The sequence below is a fragment of the Lolium perenne genome, chromosome 7 (genome assembly GCF_019359855.2).
Source record: "Lolium perenne isolate Kyuss_39 chromosome 7, Kyuss_2.0, whole genome shotgun sequence".
NCBI classification, from domain to species: Eukaryota; Viridiplantae; Streptophyta; class Magnoliopsida; order Poales; family Poaceae; genus Lolium; species Lolium perenne.
This window is the reverse complement of record NC_067250.2, coordinates 136,708,402-136,726,140: the sequence shown is the minus strand read 5'-3', so window position 1 is coordinate 136,726,140 and position 17,739 is coordinate 136,708,402. Positions and strand designations below refer to the sequence as shown.

The 17,739-nt window shown below is 44.4% G+C and overlaps 1 protein-coding gene across 1 annotated transcript; it reads right to left on the bottom strand.

The window, feature by feature from the left end:
• Positions 1 to 7,222: 7,222 nt before the first annotated feature.
• On the bottom strand, positions 7,223 to 10,299 carry LOC127301727 (transcription factor AIG1). Its single transcript, XM_051331991.2, has 2 exons — positions 9,633 to 10,299; positions 7,223 to 7,881 (listed from the first exon to the last, which is right to left on the bottom strand). The coding sequence occupies exons 1-2, from the start codon at positions 10,158 to 10,160 to the stop codon at positions 7,363 to 7,365; spliced, it is 1,047 nt and encodes a 348-aa protein (XP_051187951.1). The 5' UTR covers positions 10,161 to 10,299; the 3' UTR covers positions 7,223 to 7,362.
• Positions 10,300 to 17,739: the final 7,440 nt, after the last annotated feature.

Below are 17,739 nucleotides of genomic sequence, written 5' to 3'. Positions count from 1 at the left end.
ATCATCAACTCCGATGAGGGCACAGACTCCAGAGTTGTTACCACATGAGCAGACTGAAGAGCAAAAGGCGTTTCTTGCGCCGAAGAAGATGTTTATTCCACCGCAGACAGTGAAGCACTTTGCCGAGACGAGAATGAAGAGACCTGAGCTGAGAGCTGATTATGACCGCTCTCTTGGACAGTCCTCTAGAGCGAGCAAAGAAGCAAAAAAAGTCGCCCAGCTTGGACAGCAGGACATTCAGGCCGTACCCCACTTCGTCGTGGAGCCCTATCATGATCCAGAGACGGCATCGATGATCGAACGGGCGGCTAGAGCTCAGGGAGCATCAGTTGAGTACGAAGATTACTATCCAACGGCTCAAGTGGTAAACAAGTATAGATACGGATCTGATCTCGTCAAACCTGGCGAGCTCGCGCGTCTAGGGACTCAGATGCGAAGGTTGCATGAATGGTACCTGAAAGCCTGTCGAAGAGGTGATGCCTACCTCACGGTGTATCTTAGAGATGAGCATTACTTCCAGGGGAAAGACGAGATAAACCTTGAGTTAGAAGAACTGTTTCAGTTATTCAATCAAGACGCCCTCGACAAAGCTGTCATCAGTTGCTACTGCCTGTAAGTGATTTATTTATGTAATTAAGTCTGTAGCTCATTCATTTGCACTAACAATTATCCTCATTATATTCTGTGTGTACGCTATACATTTAATTATGCAGAATGAAGAAGCTGGAATACAAAAGAGGCAAGCTCCTACTGCTGGGGTTCATAGACCAAAACACAGTTCATGAAGTTACGGTTCGAGACTTCGCCAAGGACACAGAGGACAACATCGTAATGTTCTTAGAGAAGCAAGCAGACCAAGAGGATATATTCTTTCCCTACAACTTCAAGTGAGTGTTATATATAACATACATTATGCTTGTGCACCTTCCACTTTATTCACGTAATCATTGAGCTATGCTTGTGCAGATTCCACTTTATTCTCCTAATCATTGATCTTTGCCTTGGAGTCGTAAAAGTCATGGACTCGAAACGTAAAGAATATGCGGAATGGGCGGACATGGCTGCCATCCTCCAGAGGTAGTTTCAATCAATTTCGTATTGGCATCTTCATCGGTTCTAATTCGAAGATATCATCAACTAATCAATTACTCATTTACTCATTATTTTTTGCCGGGCAGGGCTTGGAAACGGTTCATCAATATTGTTCCGGGTAAATGGAAACCGGAGCTTACATTTCAAGATTACCCTGTGAGTAGTACTTTATATAGCTATGTCCGTGAAACTCTATATATGATATTTACTTTCAATACGATGCTTGATTATTAGTTTGATCAAACTATTTTTTCGTAAAGTGTATGAGGTAGGAACCCGGGAATAACTTATGTGGATACTACGTCTGCACCTTCATTCGTGACATGGCCTGTCCCAAGGGTGGGGATGCCCAAATACACCACACTCGTGTACGATAACAAATTTTCACAATTAATCTTAATTAGTACCATCTATTGTATTGAGTTCCATTCATATATTGATCTCCTTTTTTAAATATAGATGATACGCCTGCGGGACACTCTCATAACGGAGGATCAAATAAAAGCAATTCAAGAGGAAATCGCGGGATTCTTTATTACCGAGGCCCTTACCCCAGGTGGAGAGCACTATCGGCAGATCGTGACGGCGGAGGATATTCGTAGAGGAGCTTTTGTATTGTAAATATGCATGCATTACGTGTACTGTTGACGATGTCTATATATATTCATGACGATTTTTTGTGGTTTCTTGAATGATATATATGCATTGCTGAAACTCTGCCGCGGCAGAGAAACGCTGGTACAGCCTAAACCTGTGCCGCGGCAGAGAAATAGCAATTCTCTGCCGCGGCAGAGAAACCTAGGCCCGGTTCGTACCACGAACCGGGACCAAAAGGCCTTCCACCGCGAGCTCCCTGGCCGCACCACGTGTCGAGGCCTTTAGGCCCGGTTCAACTTTGAACCGGGACTAAAGGGTACCCCCTTTAGTCCCGCCTAATTGGTCCCGGTTTGGGAACCGGGACTGAAGGCCCAAATGGACCGGGCCTATAGCCCCGTTTTCCACTAGTCGGCTTCGGAGTATGGCCGAACTTCGATACGGGTAGCTTAGTCGGGTGGCCCCCCTAGATTTTTTTTGTTGAACTGAGAACGATCTTGTTGTGAGACTCCGCCTGTCTTAAGTGGGGTTGAGCATGCGTACGGTTACATTTGGGCAACCCCTGCATGGTGTACATCTTATCGATAAGCCGTGTCCGTGGTTATGGACGACTTGGAGATGTTTAACTCGATCATAGAACAACTTACACATTTATGTTGCTGCTAATAATTTGTTAATAATTTGCATAGTAATTTATCATTACTACAATTGATACCTAATAAAACTTGTCAGCTGTGTGAGTGCCATTGTTAGTACTTCTTCCTTTGCGAAGGGGGAATGCATCGGTTGGGTTGTGTTGCAGAGTATAGAATTGTTAGCTTATGCACTCTATCACCTTCTCTGTTTAGACGAATGTTGTAGATTGTCTCTATTGGTTAGTACAAGCTTTGCTTCTGCTAAACTTCACCATATAGCCGAACAATTTGTATTTCCCACCGGAGAGCATAGCCAGTCTTGTCTCTCAAGTATGTGTCATTGGTACTTACCCTCGCATTTCTTTCTCTTTTGTCTCCTCCCTCCCTTTTGTCGGCAACCCTTGGCCCGACTTTTCAGAGGTATGAGATGAGGACGTTAGCAAGGTTCCCCTTTCGTCTTGGCCTGGGAGGGGCTATGGACGCCATCGTTTATCTTTAGGACTCTTAGTCCAATTTCTATCTTGTCCATACTCAGACGTATTTGATCTTCTATATGACTTGGATCTTTGTATTGTATATTTGTGTTCTTGACTCGTTGGAGTCGTTGTTGTAATATCTATTTCTTGTGGGATCTATTGTAAACCTATTGTAATGTTACTGCTCGTTGTAATTCCTTTGGCATCACGTGTGTGATTCATCGCGTACGTCGTGTTGGAGGGCATCTCAGAATCGATACGTGTGGATTTCGGCGGAACCGCTGGAATCCTCGTGGTACCGGTTTGGGCGTCACGGCACCATGTCGCGAAATATGTCATCAATGTCAGGGAAGTATTCGTCGGTGTCTATCTCTAAGAAGATTTCAGTAGTCGTGCAAGAGCGCTACCCAAAAACCTTATATGCCCTCTCTAGTACATGATCGCAAGAGGCGGGGTTCCACGGGCCTACTATACTAACATGTGGCACACACCACGAGGAAAGATGGGGAAGACCTGGTTTGTGGAGTAGTGCTCTGGAACTAGGTGGCATAGTGTGTGTTTGTTGTGGTGTTGTGTCTCTCTGAATGGAGCGATCTCTTTATATAAGAATGGTACGAGGAGGCCAACGGTTCATAGAAAATAGAAAACTAAGATGGAAGGCAAACCGAATAGGTAGTGAATAAATCCAAATAACCAACTGTTCGTATTCGTCTTCCACTAGTGTAAAATGTTTTAGCTTTTGTGTGACCGTTCATATCAATCTAGTCATGTGTTTCAAAAAAGAAGATAATGTGTGCAGTTGGCATAGATGCTAGCTTGGCTCGTCTCATTCCCAAAACCCAACGTGTTCCCTTACGAGTCGTGATAATGTGAGGCTGGCGGTAGAGGAGGAGCACACGCGTAGAAGTCCTCCTCTCATGCTCATACAAATGGTAGAGGATCTTCCCATATAAGGAGATCCAACTCCCACTGGACTAGGAATGTGGGACTAAACTTTAGTCCCACTTCTTGCGACGCATGAATTGGCCAAGCGGACCTTTGGGATTTTCCACTATAGATTCATTAGGTAAGATAAATGGGTATGGGTATGGCCCAATAATTCCAACAATCTCCCACTAGATACTAGAGGCACACATATTTTTTTCAATGGTTTCAAAATATTCCTTATATATCGGGACTACAATAGGACTAATAAGTGGAACTTCCACCTACGACTCTATGATACACTAATTACAAACTCGAACAGTGGACTATGCCTTGAACTACAAACCACGAATCTAGATTCGCACAAAGCTTTCGTTGATATTAGCATATGCATCATACTATGAGGATTTTAAACTGTTTATAGAGAGAACCTAACTCACATTAACTACACGAGTGAGTGTGACTCTATCTTGTCGCCATGTTTATTATGTAGTAACTACATGCTTGAGGAATTTGAAGATTCAATGTTAACATGCTATTCTTTTTAATACTATTTTTTTAGTGTTTTCACCATTAATTTAACGTGTTTTTTGTGTGTTTATTGTGCATATATTGTTGCATGCAATTCAAGGGTATTGTTCAATGAAGCACCAAGAGAGAGTGTGTGCGCTATTAGGTGCTTTGTCACACCTATGACAATGATGTGGAGAAAGAATGGACATTGACCCGCATGGGAGGTGAAGGATGGAGGCAATTCATTCCACAGCGAAGGAGAGTTGATTTATTTTAATTTGAGGGTACAAGTGTCGAGGATAAGTGTTATCTATATCGGTGATGGAGAGAAAGACCCATATTATGCTGCCATTATCTCCTAAATATGCAACCTGAGCGAGCAAGATGAGCTCTTAGAGGTTCTACCAACAGCTAGTTCCTCAGCAAGTACCATTTGCGACCTTTGAAAAACTCAAATATTACCAAACACAAGATGGTATGTTCAATCAACTTACTTGTATTTTTCTCGTTTCTATTCATAAATTGTGGTGATTGTCTGATATCATTACTACTTTGATTTTTCATGTGTGGCGGCATCCCAAAAATTACCTATGAAGGTGGTTTCCTGCCTTAACATTGTCGATGAAGGCTTGGTTGGACTGTGTGTTGGAGATTCCTATTTAGTGGCCATGCTGAGCACCGTTCCATACAACATGGAAGCTTAATCTGTAGCAAAGTTGGGTGGAAGGTGTTCCATGGGTATGAAGATGATCTACAGGCTGGAGTCTTGGAGAAGTTGTGGTCATCACTTTTAGGACCACCACCCTCAGGTATCTGAACATGATCTTTGTCCTTGACATCATCAAGTAGTAGGGCGGTGTGCAACTAGCTGTCGTTTATTGTTCGTTGAACCAATTAGTTGCTCTATTGTTGTGTTAAAACTAAATTCGTAATTCTTTAGTGGTCGATGGTGATGAACCAATATACTAGCTTTTGATGGTTTTAAATATTGTATTTCAGCTGAGATTCTTGTATTTCACTTTGTTTTCAAGTTTAATAAAAGCAGCAGTTTTGTTTTAATCTGAAAAAATATCATTAGTGGTGTTGCCAAATCGGTACATGCCACTAGTGTTTATGCTACCGTGGAGTGTCTTGGACACGCCACCGGTATGTTAAATGCTAGTGGCGTAACACAAGTGGCATGCTGAAAATCCCCTAGTAATCTCTATTTGGCAATGTCATTGGTTATCTTGTTTCCTACTAGTGATGTTAGCTATGTATTTGTGTTGTGGTGGCATTTTTATAAATAACTTGCAAAGAAAAAACTCCTCATGGTCGCACACACCAATTAGTGAGACGGTCACCATTCATCGTGGCGTGTGCTAGACTATTCTCCTGTTTTTTGTGCATAACTAGTTTGGTGGATCTACTATATAGCTACAAATTAAAATTTTGAGGGACAAGTAGACATTTTGTCCTCCATACAAATAGAATAAGACAAGGCTCAAAATATGTACATCGTTAGAAAAGGAGCGCAAAACTGGTTAGGAAGTATGTGGTTCACTTTGGTCCACCTACTTGCCAAATATAAAGGACTAATTTAAAAACTTGTCCCACGGGATAAATTTTGTCCAAATAGTAGACAAGATGTGAACTATGACCACTCTTAAGTCATGTGCAGCATCACACGACTACTTTTGCAGCGTTATAGTCTACGTGGACATGATTAGTCATCCGAGCACGAATTTGGTCAAATCTATCATGTATGGCAACTTTAAGACTAGCCTTTAGAGCATGTAGAGAAGCCCACCTTCTCTTAGCCCTGCACATCATCCATAAAAGATAATAACTACAACATGTACACTGCATTAGTATATCTTATTCTTATTTCTTGCAATTAATGAGAATTAATTAAATTTTAGTAGAAAATTATGTTACTAACATAAGTTGTATGGTAAAATGGGGAAAATTGTGTTCCCTTATTTTCTAAGGGATCATCGACAACCTTCTCTTTCTTTATTCACTCTCCTCTAACTCAATATTTATCCCACGTGGTAGCACTAATAGATGGCTGGTGTCACCCCACTGTGAGTGGACTCACGTAAATCCACGTGACAAGTTTTTTAGGGCTTCTTTGATTCATAGGATAGGAAAATCATAGGAGTAGGAAAAGTATATGATTGAAATATCATGGCTACTTGAATCCTATGAAAACATGAAGTGTGTTTGATTGTAGCAAATGAAATTTTCCATGAGGTATGACCTGATGTTTTTTTCCTATAGAATTTACACTACAAGATTCCTATAGGATATGTTCCTATAGGGTATGTTCCTATGAATCGAACAACATGTGTAAGAAATTTTTCTATAGAGTTCAAATCCTACACAATTTCTATGAAATTCCTATGAATCAAAGGAGCCCTTACCTCTAGTGCAATTACCTCTATAGATAGCTCTATTTATTTACCGTTGTTTTTAGACCCACACATCATTCAAAACTTGGGAGGTATGGTTTTTGTTGCTCGCGTTCATAGGCAAGTGGGATCATTTAACGATTTTCCGCATTATTATCATATCCACATTTTTAGCATTGTAAAGCGATCGTCCCTCATGCAAATACACATAACAAAATAACAAAAATTAGAACCAAGAAACTAACGAGACAAACATCTTGTCAAAAGAAAAAACAAGACAAACATTCTTAGCATGCATATAAAAATTGACACGACACATGAACACACAGAATGAAAGAATGGAGCGGGAAAATCAAAATATATTCCAAATGATGAACTGTATGAACAATTAGAACAGCTTCACCATTTCAATCTTCCATTATACCCCAGAGATTACACGTGTACACCCATGTCCTCGATTGTAAGAAGAATTAACAGTAAACTAACCTCTTGAATGACCCATTTGCCCAATACATATGCAAAGTAACATGCACACGAACATATATAGGGGATACATAAAACTCTCCCTCTGCCTTGGGCAGATCGATCCTACTTTTTCTTTCTTTCCCTCATGCACACACCACAACACCAAAATGAAGAGGCGAACTCCTAATCTTGAAGTAAGCTGAACTTATAACTGTACTACTAATTAAGTTGAGTTTGCATAAGCCAGCATTCATGCATATTTCATGCTAGCTAGAAGGAACCTTGCTCCTGCTCCTCGTTCATGCGTTGCCGCTTCATGCTCCCGCCACCGGACGACGACGTGTCACTGCTGGCCGCCTTGCGGTCCACGACGCCGCGCAGCGCCTCTTGGATCGACGCGACGAGCTCATGTGTCCTGTGCGAGGTGGCAGCGCACTCGTCGTCGTCGTCCCTCCAGCCGTGGCGTCCATCTTCTCCCCCGTCATCTTCGCCCACCTCGCTGATGACGAGCACGTTGCGGACGCGGCCGCCGAGCGTGGCAATCTCGGCGCGGCGCGCGCGTAGCCGGAGCGCGGCGAGGGCGCGGACGATGTCCGGTACGAGATCCTGTCGGTCCTCGCAGCAGAGCGAGGCCCGCACCACGAGCCTCCCCTCCTCGTCCGCCGCCGCGTCCACCGCGAGCTCGTCGGCCTCGGTCGGCAGCAGCTGTGGCACCGGCACCCCCGACGTCTGGCGCTTCAGTTCCTTGACGTGCTCGATGACCTCGGCCAGCAGCGACGCCTTGTCCGTCTGCACAGCACAGACACCAACCAAACGCATGAGCAGCCATCATTGAGCTTTGGAGGCGTGCGTGCAGCAATCACGGTATAGTAGTAGCTAGTGGCCGATGGTAGCATGCATGTAAGAGGGTGTAGTGGCGGTAGGAGGGCGGCGATCGAGTGCAGGCGGGCGAGCATGGAGGAAAAGCTACAAAAATCGCGGGGCGTGGCGCGGCCTTCGCATGCGCGCGGGCCGGCCGGCCTCGCTTTTTGGAGGGTGCAAGCTGCATGCGAGGCTTGAGTGCAGGCAGCTGCTGAGCGCCATGACTGACACGAGCGTGCATGCGCGCTTGTCTTGCACGGCACCAGGGGGCCACACCATCTTCCTCGCGTCCACCTCGATCTCCCCGCGACCGGAACATGCAGCGGTCTCCCATGAATCCAAAGGCTTCTGCGCCATCTTTTTGTGCATTGTCAGGCAATGGTCGGTCAGCGAGAGTAGTCTATACTAGTTCAGGTGTGAGCCATCTCTTTTTACTTGGTAAAGTTGTCTCGGTGTCTCCTCCATATCTAATTGGGCTTCTACTCCGATACCGTCTGGTTGGGAGATGGGAACACGGGATCAGAAGCAACGGAACATGTGTTTCTCTGAAATCTATCGTGTTTCACACTTTCATCCTTCAAAATGAGATGGAGCAACTGCTATTTCCTGCTAAATAACTCCACTGACAAAAACGTATGGTGTGAAGTCTGATCGCATCTGATGGCATATGTGCGTAAGAAGGGGTATCACAGTTTCATACTCCTGATAAACATTAGAATTAGAACCCGGGTGATATTCATAGTTTGATGGAAAAAATATGAGTGAATTTCACTCTCTACCCTCTAGTTGTGCATTTGTAGAGACCAATTACCGATTCAATAAAAATTAGTCGAGATTACCTCAGTTGAATACTTTACACAACATTTCTCTAATGTGTGTCTGTTGTGCAAGACGTGAAGTAATCAAGTAATGATCGAGGTTCAGTGATATCAAGAGGATGGAGAGGAAGGGAAAGGATGGAGAAGAGAATGCTAGATATGATCGCGGTGACGCCCTCTGAGCTTTACAGATGGTTATCGCGTGACATTGACTAGTATAACAAAAAAAAGGCAAAATGCTAGAATTAGGTAAAAGCAAGTTTGAAGTTTCTTAGATTGAATATTACGGTAGAGTTTGCACTAAATATGGTAGTACTTGTCACAAATGCAAAATTTAGTGGTCAAAAAGTGGAATTCAGTCCAAAGAGATATTATGAAATGGAGCAATCGAGGAACGGGAATGCCCCCTTAATTGCAAGTTTTCAATTGTGTAATTATGTTACCATGTGTTAGTTTTTTTTAGAGGAGAGGTGTTAGTTTGTTACAAGGGGCGATAGGTTACATTTTAGGGCTAATCCGTTCTCAACTTATTTGTTACTCGTAGTAAGGCCTTGAGTGTAATATTACTAAATTAATTGATATGTCTACTTAGTTATTCAATTGATTCATGGACACTAGGCTCCATTTCAACGGCGTATCCCCTTATCTAGAACCGGGACCCTCGTGACCGCGTGTCAAGATTCAAGACCATCAATCAATTTGATTAGGGTTAGCAGTAGCCACAGCATGAAAAGCCATGCATCAAGTGAATAGAGGGGCAGGAACTGAGGATGGTCATCCAAGGTGATAATCAAGGTTAATCGACCATACCATATATACCATATCATATCATATGTGTACACAGATTATTTTTAAAATCACCTTGGTGGTGTTGGGGAGGAGACTTCGAAGTATGGAGAGGTGGCTGTTGATGCGCTGCCGGCGGCGGCGCTCGGCCTCGCTGTGGCTACGAGAGGCCGCCAGCGCCTTGGCGTCCATGATCTCCTTCGCCGACAATCGTCCCAGCTCCGCATGCAGGCTCCCCAGCAACCCGGACACCATCCTCGACCCGCGGAGCCCCATCTGCAGGGACGGCGCCCCACCACCGCCACCGCCTCCATTCCCGTGCTGCTGCGGCGGCTCCAGGTCAAACAGCCCGTACTGATGCCCCAGGCCGCCGCCCTCAGGGTACCCTCCTATGCCAAAAGTCCCAGCTGCCTCGGAAATCTCGGCACCGTATGGCGCAGGCGGCAGGTGGGGAGTCATGTAGGGCGACGCGGCGGCGGCCGGGCCGAGCCACGGCAGGAGCCCTGAGGCGTGGCTGTGGTCGCCCCCGTGGTGCGTGACCCCGCCGGCGGCCTGGAGCAGGAGAGCCTCGTGGCTGCCATGGACGCCTGCTCCTTCCCACATCGATCTGCACCTATGGCTAGCTAGCTAGCTTGATGGATCGATAAACTGATCGGCTTATTGGAGGAGTACGCGCTACGGCGCTAGTGCTTCTTGGTTCTTCTCTTTTCTTGGCTCTTCTCTTCTCGTGTTCTTAGCTTTCTACCAGTCAAAGGGAATGCGTGGCCTTTTAAACTCTTCTGTCGACCTGCGCACTGCGCAACATGTATCGCTTTAGGGACATCGATAACTTTTTTGGGTGTTATATCGTGTGGCCTTTTCGCAACGGGAGTGAGGTACACTGCACAAAATCGTTTTTTTTTTCCGAATAGAACACTGGCATTAAAAAAAACATCAAACAATATAAAGTAGTCCAAAAAAAACGAAAATTACAAAGATTATTGAGAAGCCCTTCATCTTCAACCTCTAGACCGTGAAGACGGCACGCCGCCGCTGCCGCTACTCCCTGAATCGGCCTGACGTTGTTGGTTGCGGACCGGAAGTTGTTGAACATGTCGAAAAGACCACATCCGTCCTCGAGGTGGAGAAGTATGATGAACTACCGATAAAGCTCCTTGACGATCCGAAGATCCCCACAGCCAGACTAAATCCTCGAAGACCACGCCACAACCCCAAGCTTCTCGATGTCGTCGTCGAGATAGGGTTGAAGCCGGGGAAATATTATTGCACGAGGTACCGTCACCACCACCTGAGCGCCGTCCCTACAAACAAAAACCCTAAGGACGGGGTACGAAGCCCCCAAAACTGGGAAACGAATCCCTCCCGCCGATGAGAGCCGCGATCTGCCGCACCTCCATCGCCCAAAAGCCACAGAGGCGGCCAGATCGGAGGCGGCCGCCGACGGGAGGCAAATTGCATAGCATTTCCATATTTCGTCCAAATTGCCTGCATGAACAATGGATATTTTTTTGCCATAAAACCAAACCAGTTTTAACTATTTCAGATATTGAGCATTTGAGTAAATCTATTAGACAGAGAAAATTGCTAGTAGCAACTGGATAGTGACGGAAAATTTGAGAACTGCTATAGTTGTTAACTTTCCAATCTTTATATCACTAGGGGGTAAATGAATGCATGTCTAGTTCATCTAGTGACAACAAAGACGATCTTGTTTGTTTGAGGTAGAAATGTAGAATATTTTATATTCAACAACATGTAAAAGTACCTAATTGAAGCAATACTCTATATATATGCCCCTTAATTCTTGGATTTTTCTCTCTTACTAAGTGAGTATTAGTGAGATTTGTTGCATCATCTCTAAGTTAAGACGTCATCACTACATAGAAGTTGCATCGATATTAACTAGTCTAGAAAAGTAATATATGTGCCACCATATTTACGAGAGAGTAGTCAAATGAACCCATGAATTCGGACCATTTTTAAGCATAAGAAACACCTTTTACTTTGAGTTAAAAGCTAGCACTCATTAGTTTCGAAAATACAAAAATATTTATGTTTGCTTACATCTTTAGTTTTTTTACTTTACTTTATTTTGTTTGTCTATGTTTTCATATAGCTTACACTTCGCGTGCTCTACTTCCCCTACCGTTGAGCTGGGAAACAATGCATTTTAATCTTGTTTTGTAGGTTGCACAAAGAGGGAAATGAGAGGGAACTTTTATTTCACCGAGAGTTTGATACTAAACCATGAATCACCCTTGTGGGAAAAAGTGTGCGTGCTACAACACTGTGCTAGTAAACATTATTGCTGAAGATTGTTGTCAAGTTTATAGGTGACAGTGTAACGTAGTATTGTTCTTTGAAGTTACTATAAAAGAAGGCGGTAATAGAATGTCCTGATGTATTATTTCTAGTTTAAAAAGGCAGACGATATAGTATTTCATTTCCAAACTGAGTATTTATTTTTATTTCTTTTGACTGTTATACTGTAGGGGAAACCCCTAGGGTGAGCTGAGTATTTCTCCTGGGTAAATAGTATATATTTCTGCTCGAAATCTTGAATATTTTTTCTCTGAAGTTACTGCAGACACTAGTAAGAAATAGCTTATCTGTGGCGCATGTGAGATGCACCACTGAATTCTCGCCACTAAATTCTATTTCCATGGCACATCCACACAATATGCACCACAAATTTCTCAAAAAATAAAAATAAATTCAATTTTAAAAAAATCAGAAAAATTAAATAATTTGGAAAAACACAAATATTTGAATTTTCGATCATCAAATCACACTGTGAATATAAATCAAATGATACCAAAACAATGACTTTCCACTAGGTTATCCATCCTCAAACTACTCCAACCTAAGCACGGTTAACTTTTAAGTTCTATTTGGTTGAACTACCCTTGTACTACTAAAGTTCTTATTGATATCACTATCATATATCAACCCTCTTAAGGCTTATTTGTGTATATGTGTGTGTAGTTTATGAGTGATATGCGTATATATATAGGTGTTTAGGTGTGTTTTAAAATTTCCCAAAAAATCAAAAACTTCAAATGTTTCAAAAAAATTATAAATTTTGAAAAATGTGAAAAAAATAAATTTTTACGAATTTCAAAAAATGTAAAAAACAATCACAAATTTTTAAAATGTAAAAAACTAAAATTTAATTTTTAAAAAATTCAAAAAATTACAAATTTCAGAAAATGTAAAAACAAAAAATTAATTTTTTTGAGAAATTCTAAATTTTTAGAAAATTTCAAAGAAACTAGATTTGTTCCAAAAAAAATCCTTAAAGTTCAAAAAATGGAAAAGAATCTAAACAATTCTAATATAGTCTAAAATTTAAAAATAAAAAGACCATTTAAAAAACTATAAAATCGGAAAAATTAAAATATTAAATATAAAAAATATAATTTGTTTTGAAATTTCAAAAATAACTATTTTTAAACTCAAAACAATCCTAGAAGTTCAAAAATTGGAAAAGATTCTAAAAATTCTAAAAAATTTAAAAAAAATATATTTTTTTAAATCTAAAATTTTAAAAAATCTAGAATTAAAAAAATCCAAACAAATAAATTATGTGGCGCATATAAAAATATGCGCCACATAAATGTATATTTCTGTGACGCATATCAATATGCGCCACATAAATGTGCATTTGTGTGGCGCATATAGCAATATGCGCCACAAAATTGTGTTGGCGCATTAGCAATATGCGCCAAAAATATTTTTGTGGAGCACACCTTTTTAAATGCGCCACATCATCCATTTTTATCTACAATCGTTTTCCTACTAGTGAGAAGTAGAAGAGGCGGAGAACGATATAGTAATTCATTTTGCGAAGCTAATAATTTCAAAAGAGGCAAGGAATGTTGTTTTTCTCTAGAAGTTGAGTCTTTTCTCCTAGTGAAAACCCCCGAATATTAGAAAGGCGCAGGGAAATGATTTATTCGGAAGTTGAGTATGGCGATGCATCGCACCCATAGTGTGATCGTGATGCGATCGATAAAGAAAGTAGTAGTATTTTTACCGACTAAAAGAGGTGACAAAGTGATGTAGCTCCGCTCACCGACGACACTACACCAAGACCAACAAGTCCCCCAAGTGGACAAATGACGCGGGCACGAGTTAAAGCGCTACATGATAAGGTGAACTCGCTCCTCGCTACCCTCGATCTCGGTACCCCATTGGATGGATTGCTACCTCATGCCGACACGCTTTGTGTTATTAGGTACGAGGTGCGTCAAGGCCACGGAGAGGAGGGCACGCCATGCGCGAGAGGAGAAGAAGTCGCCCAGGCCGGCCCAGCGCTCGGTCAAACCGGCCGCCATACCGGCGCGCCCGGTCCAGGACCCGGTCAACCGGGCGGCAGGCCGGATCCACCTCGGCGTCAACCGGGCGGCGCACCGGTGCCAACCGGAAGGACTTCTGCGACGTTTCCGGTTGCCACCCGGTCCCTGGCCCGGTCTGGACCGGACGCGCCGGCCCCAGGTCCGGTTGGACCGGATCCCCGACCGGATTCCACGGTTTGACTCGACCAGATCTGCCCAAGTTGGTCACTCATGTACCTGTTCGACCTGTGTCGCCCTGTAAACCTATATAAGTACCTAGGACACCCCCTTTTACTCTTTAGACATAATTTGAGCTTAAAACTACTTTTGAGCTTTGTCTCCCTAGGGTTAGATCCCCTTTGTATCAAGGCTACTCTTGTTGAGGATTTGGATATTTGTGAGTGAGATTCAAGTGTGCTCCACTCTCTCTCTCTCTCACCGGTCTCCGTCTCCAACCCCGATCTCTCACACGGAATTCTACCCCGTGTCTCTTTCGGGTGATTATATTGGCGTGGTCCATCGAGCCACGAGAGTAAGATTCGATTGTATCGGGTTGGTGTGAGTGTGTTTGTTCTTCATGTTCTTCGCGTTCTTCATCTTCTCCCTCTTTTCCCCTCTTGATTTCGGGTCAATCGCGAGATCGGGCCACAACCTAGGTCTTAGACCTCATCATATGGTATCAGCAGCTTTTGGTTACCACGATTTTGACCCCCCACCCACCCAATTTCGTCTCTAAAAACTTTTCCAAAAAATCCCCAAAAAATAGCCCTAAATTGCCTTTGGATGGATCTACGATTTTGTTGCGTTTTGAGTGGTTTTGTTCCGTGGATTTGGTGTTTTTAGTGTTGATCTACTATTTCCTCCACCTTTTAGCCTCCAATTCCTTCGTTTCCCTTCGATTTGATCTTTTGGTTTTGGTTTGGGGAAGAACATGATGTAGCCCCGCTCACCAACGACGCTACACCAAGACCAACAAGTCCCCCAAGTGGACCGATGACACGAGCTCGGGTTAAAGCACTACACGATGAGGTGAACTCGCTCCTCACCACCCTTGATCTCGGTACCCCTTTGGATGGAATGCTACCTCATGCCGATGTGTTATGTGTCATTAGGTACAAGGCGCATCAAGACCCCGGAGAGGAGGATACGCCATGGTCAAGGGAAGGAGAGGAGCAGCGGGACATGGAGATGATCACGAAGCTGGACACGACGTCACTCAAAGCACTCAAAGGAAGAGAAGAATGCTGGCCGGCCCAGAACCCGGTCGGACCGGCCCCACAACCGGACCATCCGGTCCCAGGCCCGGTCAACCGGGCGCCCAACCGGATTTCCCTGCATCGTACCGGGAAGCAACCGGACGGAAACTTGCGAGGTTTCCGGTTGGCGCCCGGTCGACCGGCCCCAGGACCGGACCACCCGGTCACAGGCCCGGTCTGACCGGCCCCAAACCGGATCCGATGGGAATGACTCACCAAACTACCTAAGTTATCCACTCGCGTACCTTTTCGCCTTGCTGGCCATGTATGCCTATATAAGTAGCCTGGACCCCTCCTTTTACCCCTTAGTCTTGAATTGAGCTTAAACACAACTTTCAGCTTTGTCTCCCTAGGGTTAGCATCCCTTTGTAATCAAGGCATCCTGGTTGTTGATTTCGATATTGTTGAGTGAGATTCTAGTACAAGCTACTCTCTCTCCCTCACCAATCTCTTCTTCTCCAACACCAATCTCTCACCGGGAATTCTGCCGCGTGCCTCTTCCGGGTGATTCTATTGGCGTGGTCCATCGAGCCATGGGGGTAAGTATCGGGTGTATCGGGTTGGTGTGCGTGCGTGAGTGCCGGCGTTCTTCGTGTTCTTCGTGTTCCTCGCGTTCTCCCACCTCTTCCCTTGGTTTTCGGGGTCAAATCGCGAGATCGGGCCAATCCCTAGATCTCAGATCTCATCATATGGTATCAGCAGCTCTTGGTTACCGCGATTTTGACCCTCCACCCACCCGATTTCGTTCCTAGAAAATTTTCCACAAAATCCCCAAAAATAGCCCTAAATTGCCTTTTGACCGATCTGTGATTTGGTTGCGTTTTGAGTGGTTTTGGTCCGTGGATTCGGTGTTGTTGTGCTTGATCTACTATTTCCCCAACTTTTAGCCTCCAATTCCATCGTTTCCCGTCGATTTGCTCTTTTGGTTTTGGTTTGGGGAAGAACAGGAGAGAGAAACCGCGAAATCCGGTTGAGAAATCCGGTTGACCGGCCCCCAGACCGGACCAGCCGGCCCAGCACCCGGCCGACCGGGCACCAACCGGACCACAGTCCGGTCCAACCGGCCCCAAACCGGGCGCAGCTCCGCGCCCTCCTCCTAGCTCGTTTTCGGCTACCACCACCACCACCACCATCATCGCAGGTATAACTTGCAGTTTTCCCTCATAACCCTCTTCCTTTTGCGATCTATCCTATCGAGCATTGCTTGTTTAGTGTTGCGAGACATTGCACGTGGCCCCGATTGTGAGGTGTGTGTGTCGTGTGGAGTAAAGCATACAAGAAAACACTCGTGTGGCAAGATAGCAAAAGTCGAGGCTAACGCTAACATAGTGCGTGAAAAAGCCCCAAAAACACAAAAAGAGTGCAAGTCGCACCACACATCCATACATACAAAAGTGTGCAAGTGCCACCATAGATACAAAAGAGTGCAAGTGCCACCGTGTACAAAAGAGTCATAAGCTTTTAAGCAAACGAGAGAAGAGAAGAGAGGCCGCGTGTGAATCTTGTTGTCTCTTCATTTGCAACCAAAGCTTTGGCTCTCCTTGTGTTAGTGTGACACCGAGCAACTTTACATACACTTTTCTGCTCACTTTTGGTTGCACTAACCCCGCTTATCCCGTGTGTGTGTTCCACAACTTTTCCGTGTTTATAGTGATCTTCACATTGACATTTGGATTTTTGGACCTCACCCACTTTTAGCAACATACTTGATCTTGGATTTTGTCTTTGGCTTTCCACAACACTCACCTAACACCATATTTGCTAGCTTTTGTGTGTGGTTTTGCGTGTGTACGCGATACACTTGATCTTGCTTTTGGCTTGGTTGATTGCCTCAATACTATCTTACCTTGGTAAGAGTGCGAGGTAGTCTCCTTCCACTAACATACACAACATAGTTCTTGTCTTTCCATCATGGATAGGAACGGAGATGACCCAAGGGATGGAGAAGTCCTCCGCAACACCGAGAGGTTGGCTACTCAACACAACCTATGGACGCAACGACAAGAGTTCAAGGAACAACTCGCCCTCTTCGAGACACGCATCGATGAGCAATACGATGAAGTGGCACATGATACGTCCAATTTGCATCACTATTTTATATCATAATTTACTGTTATTCATTGATATATTTCATATTTGGAGATAATACTTATGTTATTTCATCTATTTTGCATGTTTCATGATTATTGGAGGATCGAGCACCGGAGCCAGGATTCTGCTGGAAAAAGCGCCGTCAGAATGCAATATTTCGGAAGATCAACAGTTGACGGAAATTTTACAAAAAATCCTATTTTTCCAGAAGACGAAGTGAGCCAGAAGGGGGAGCCGAGGGGACCCGAGGTGGGCCCACCCCATAGGCCGGCGCGGCCCAAGGCCTGGCCGCGCCGCCCTGTGAGGAGGGGGCCCACAGCCCCCTCTCGCCTCCTTTTCTTCGCGTATGCCTTCGTCCCGAAAACCTAAGCTCCAGAGGGTACCTCGCGAAGAGACACAGCCGCCTCTGCGAGGCGGAGAACACCAGAGAGAAAAGAGCTCTCCGGCAGGCTGAGATCCGCCGGGGAAATTCCCTCCCGGAGGGGGAAATCGACGCCA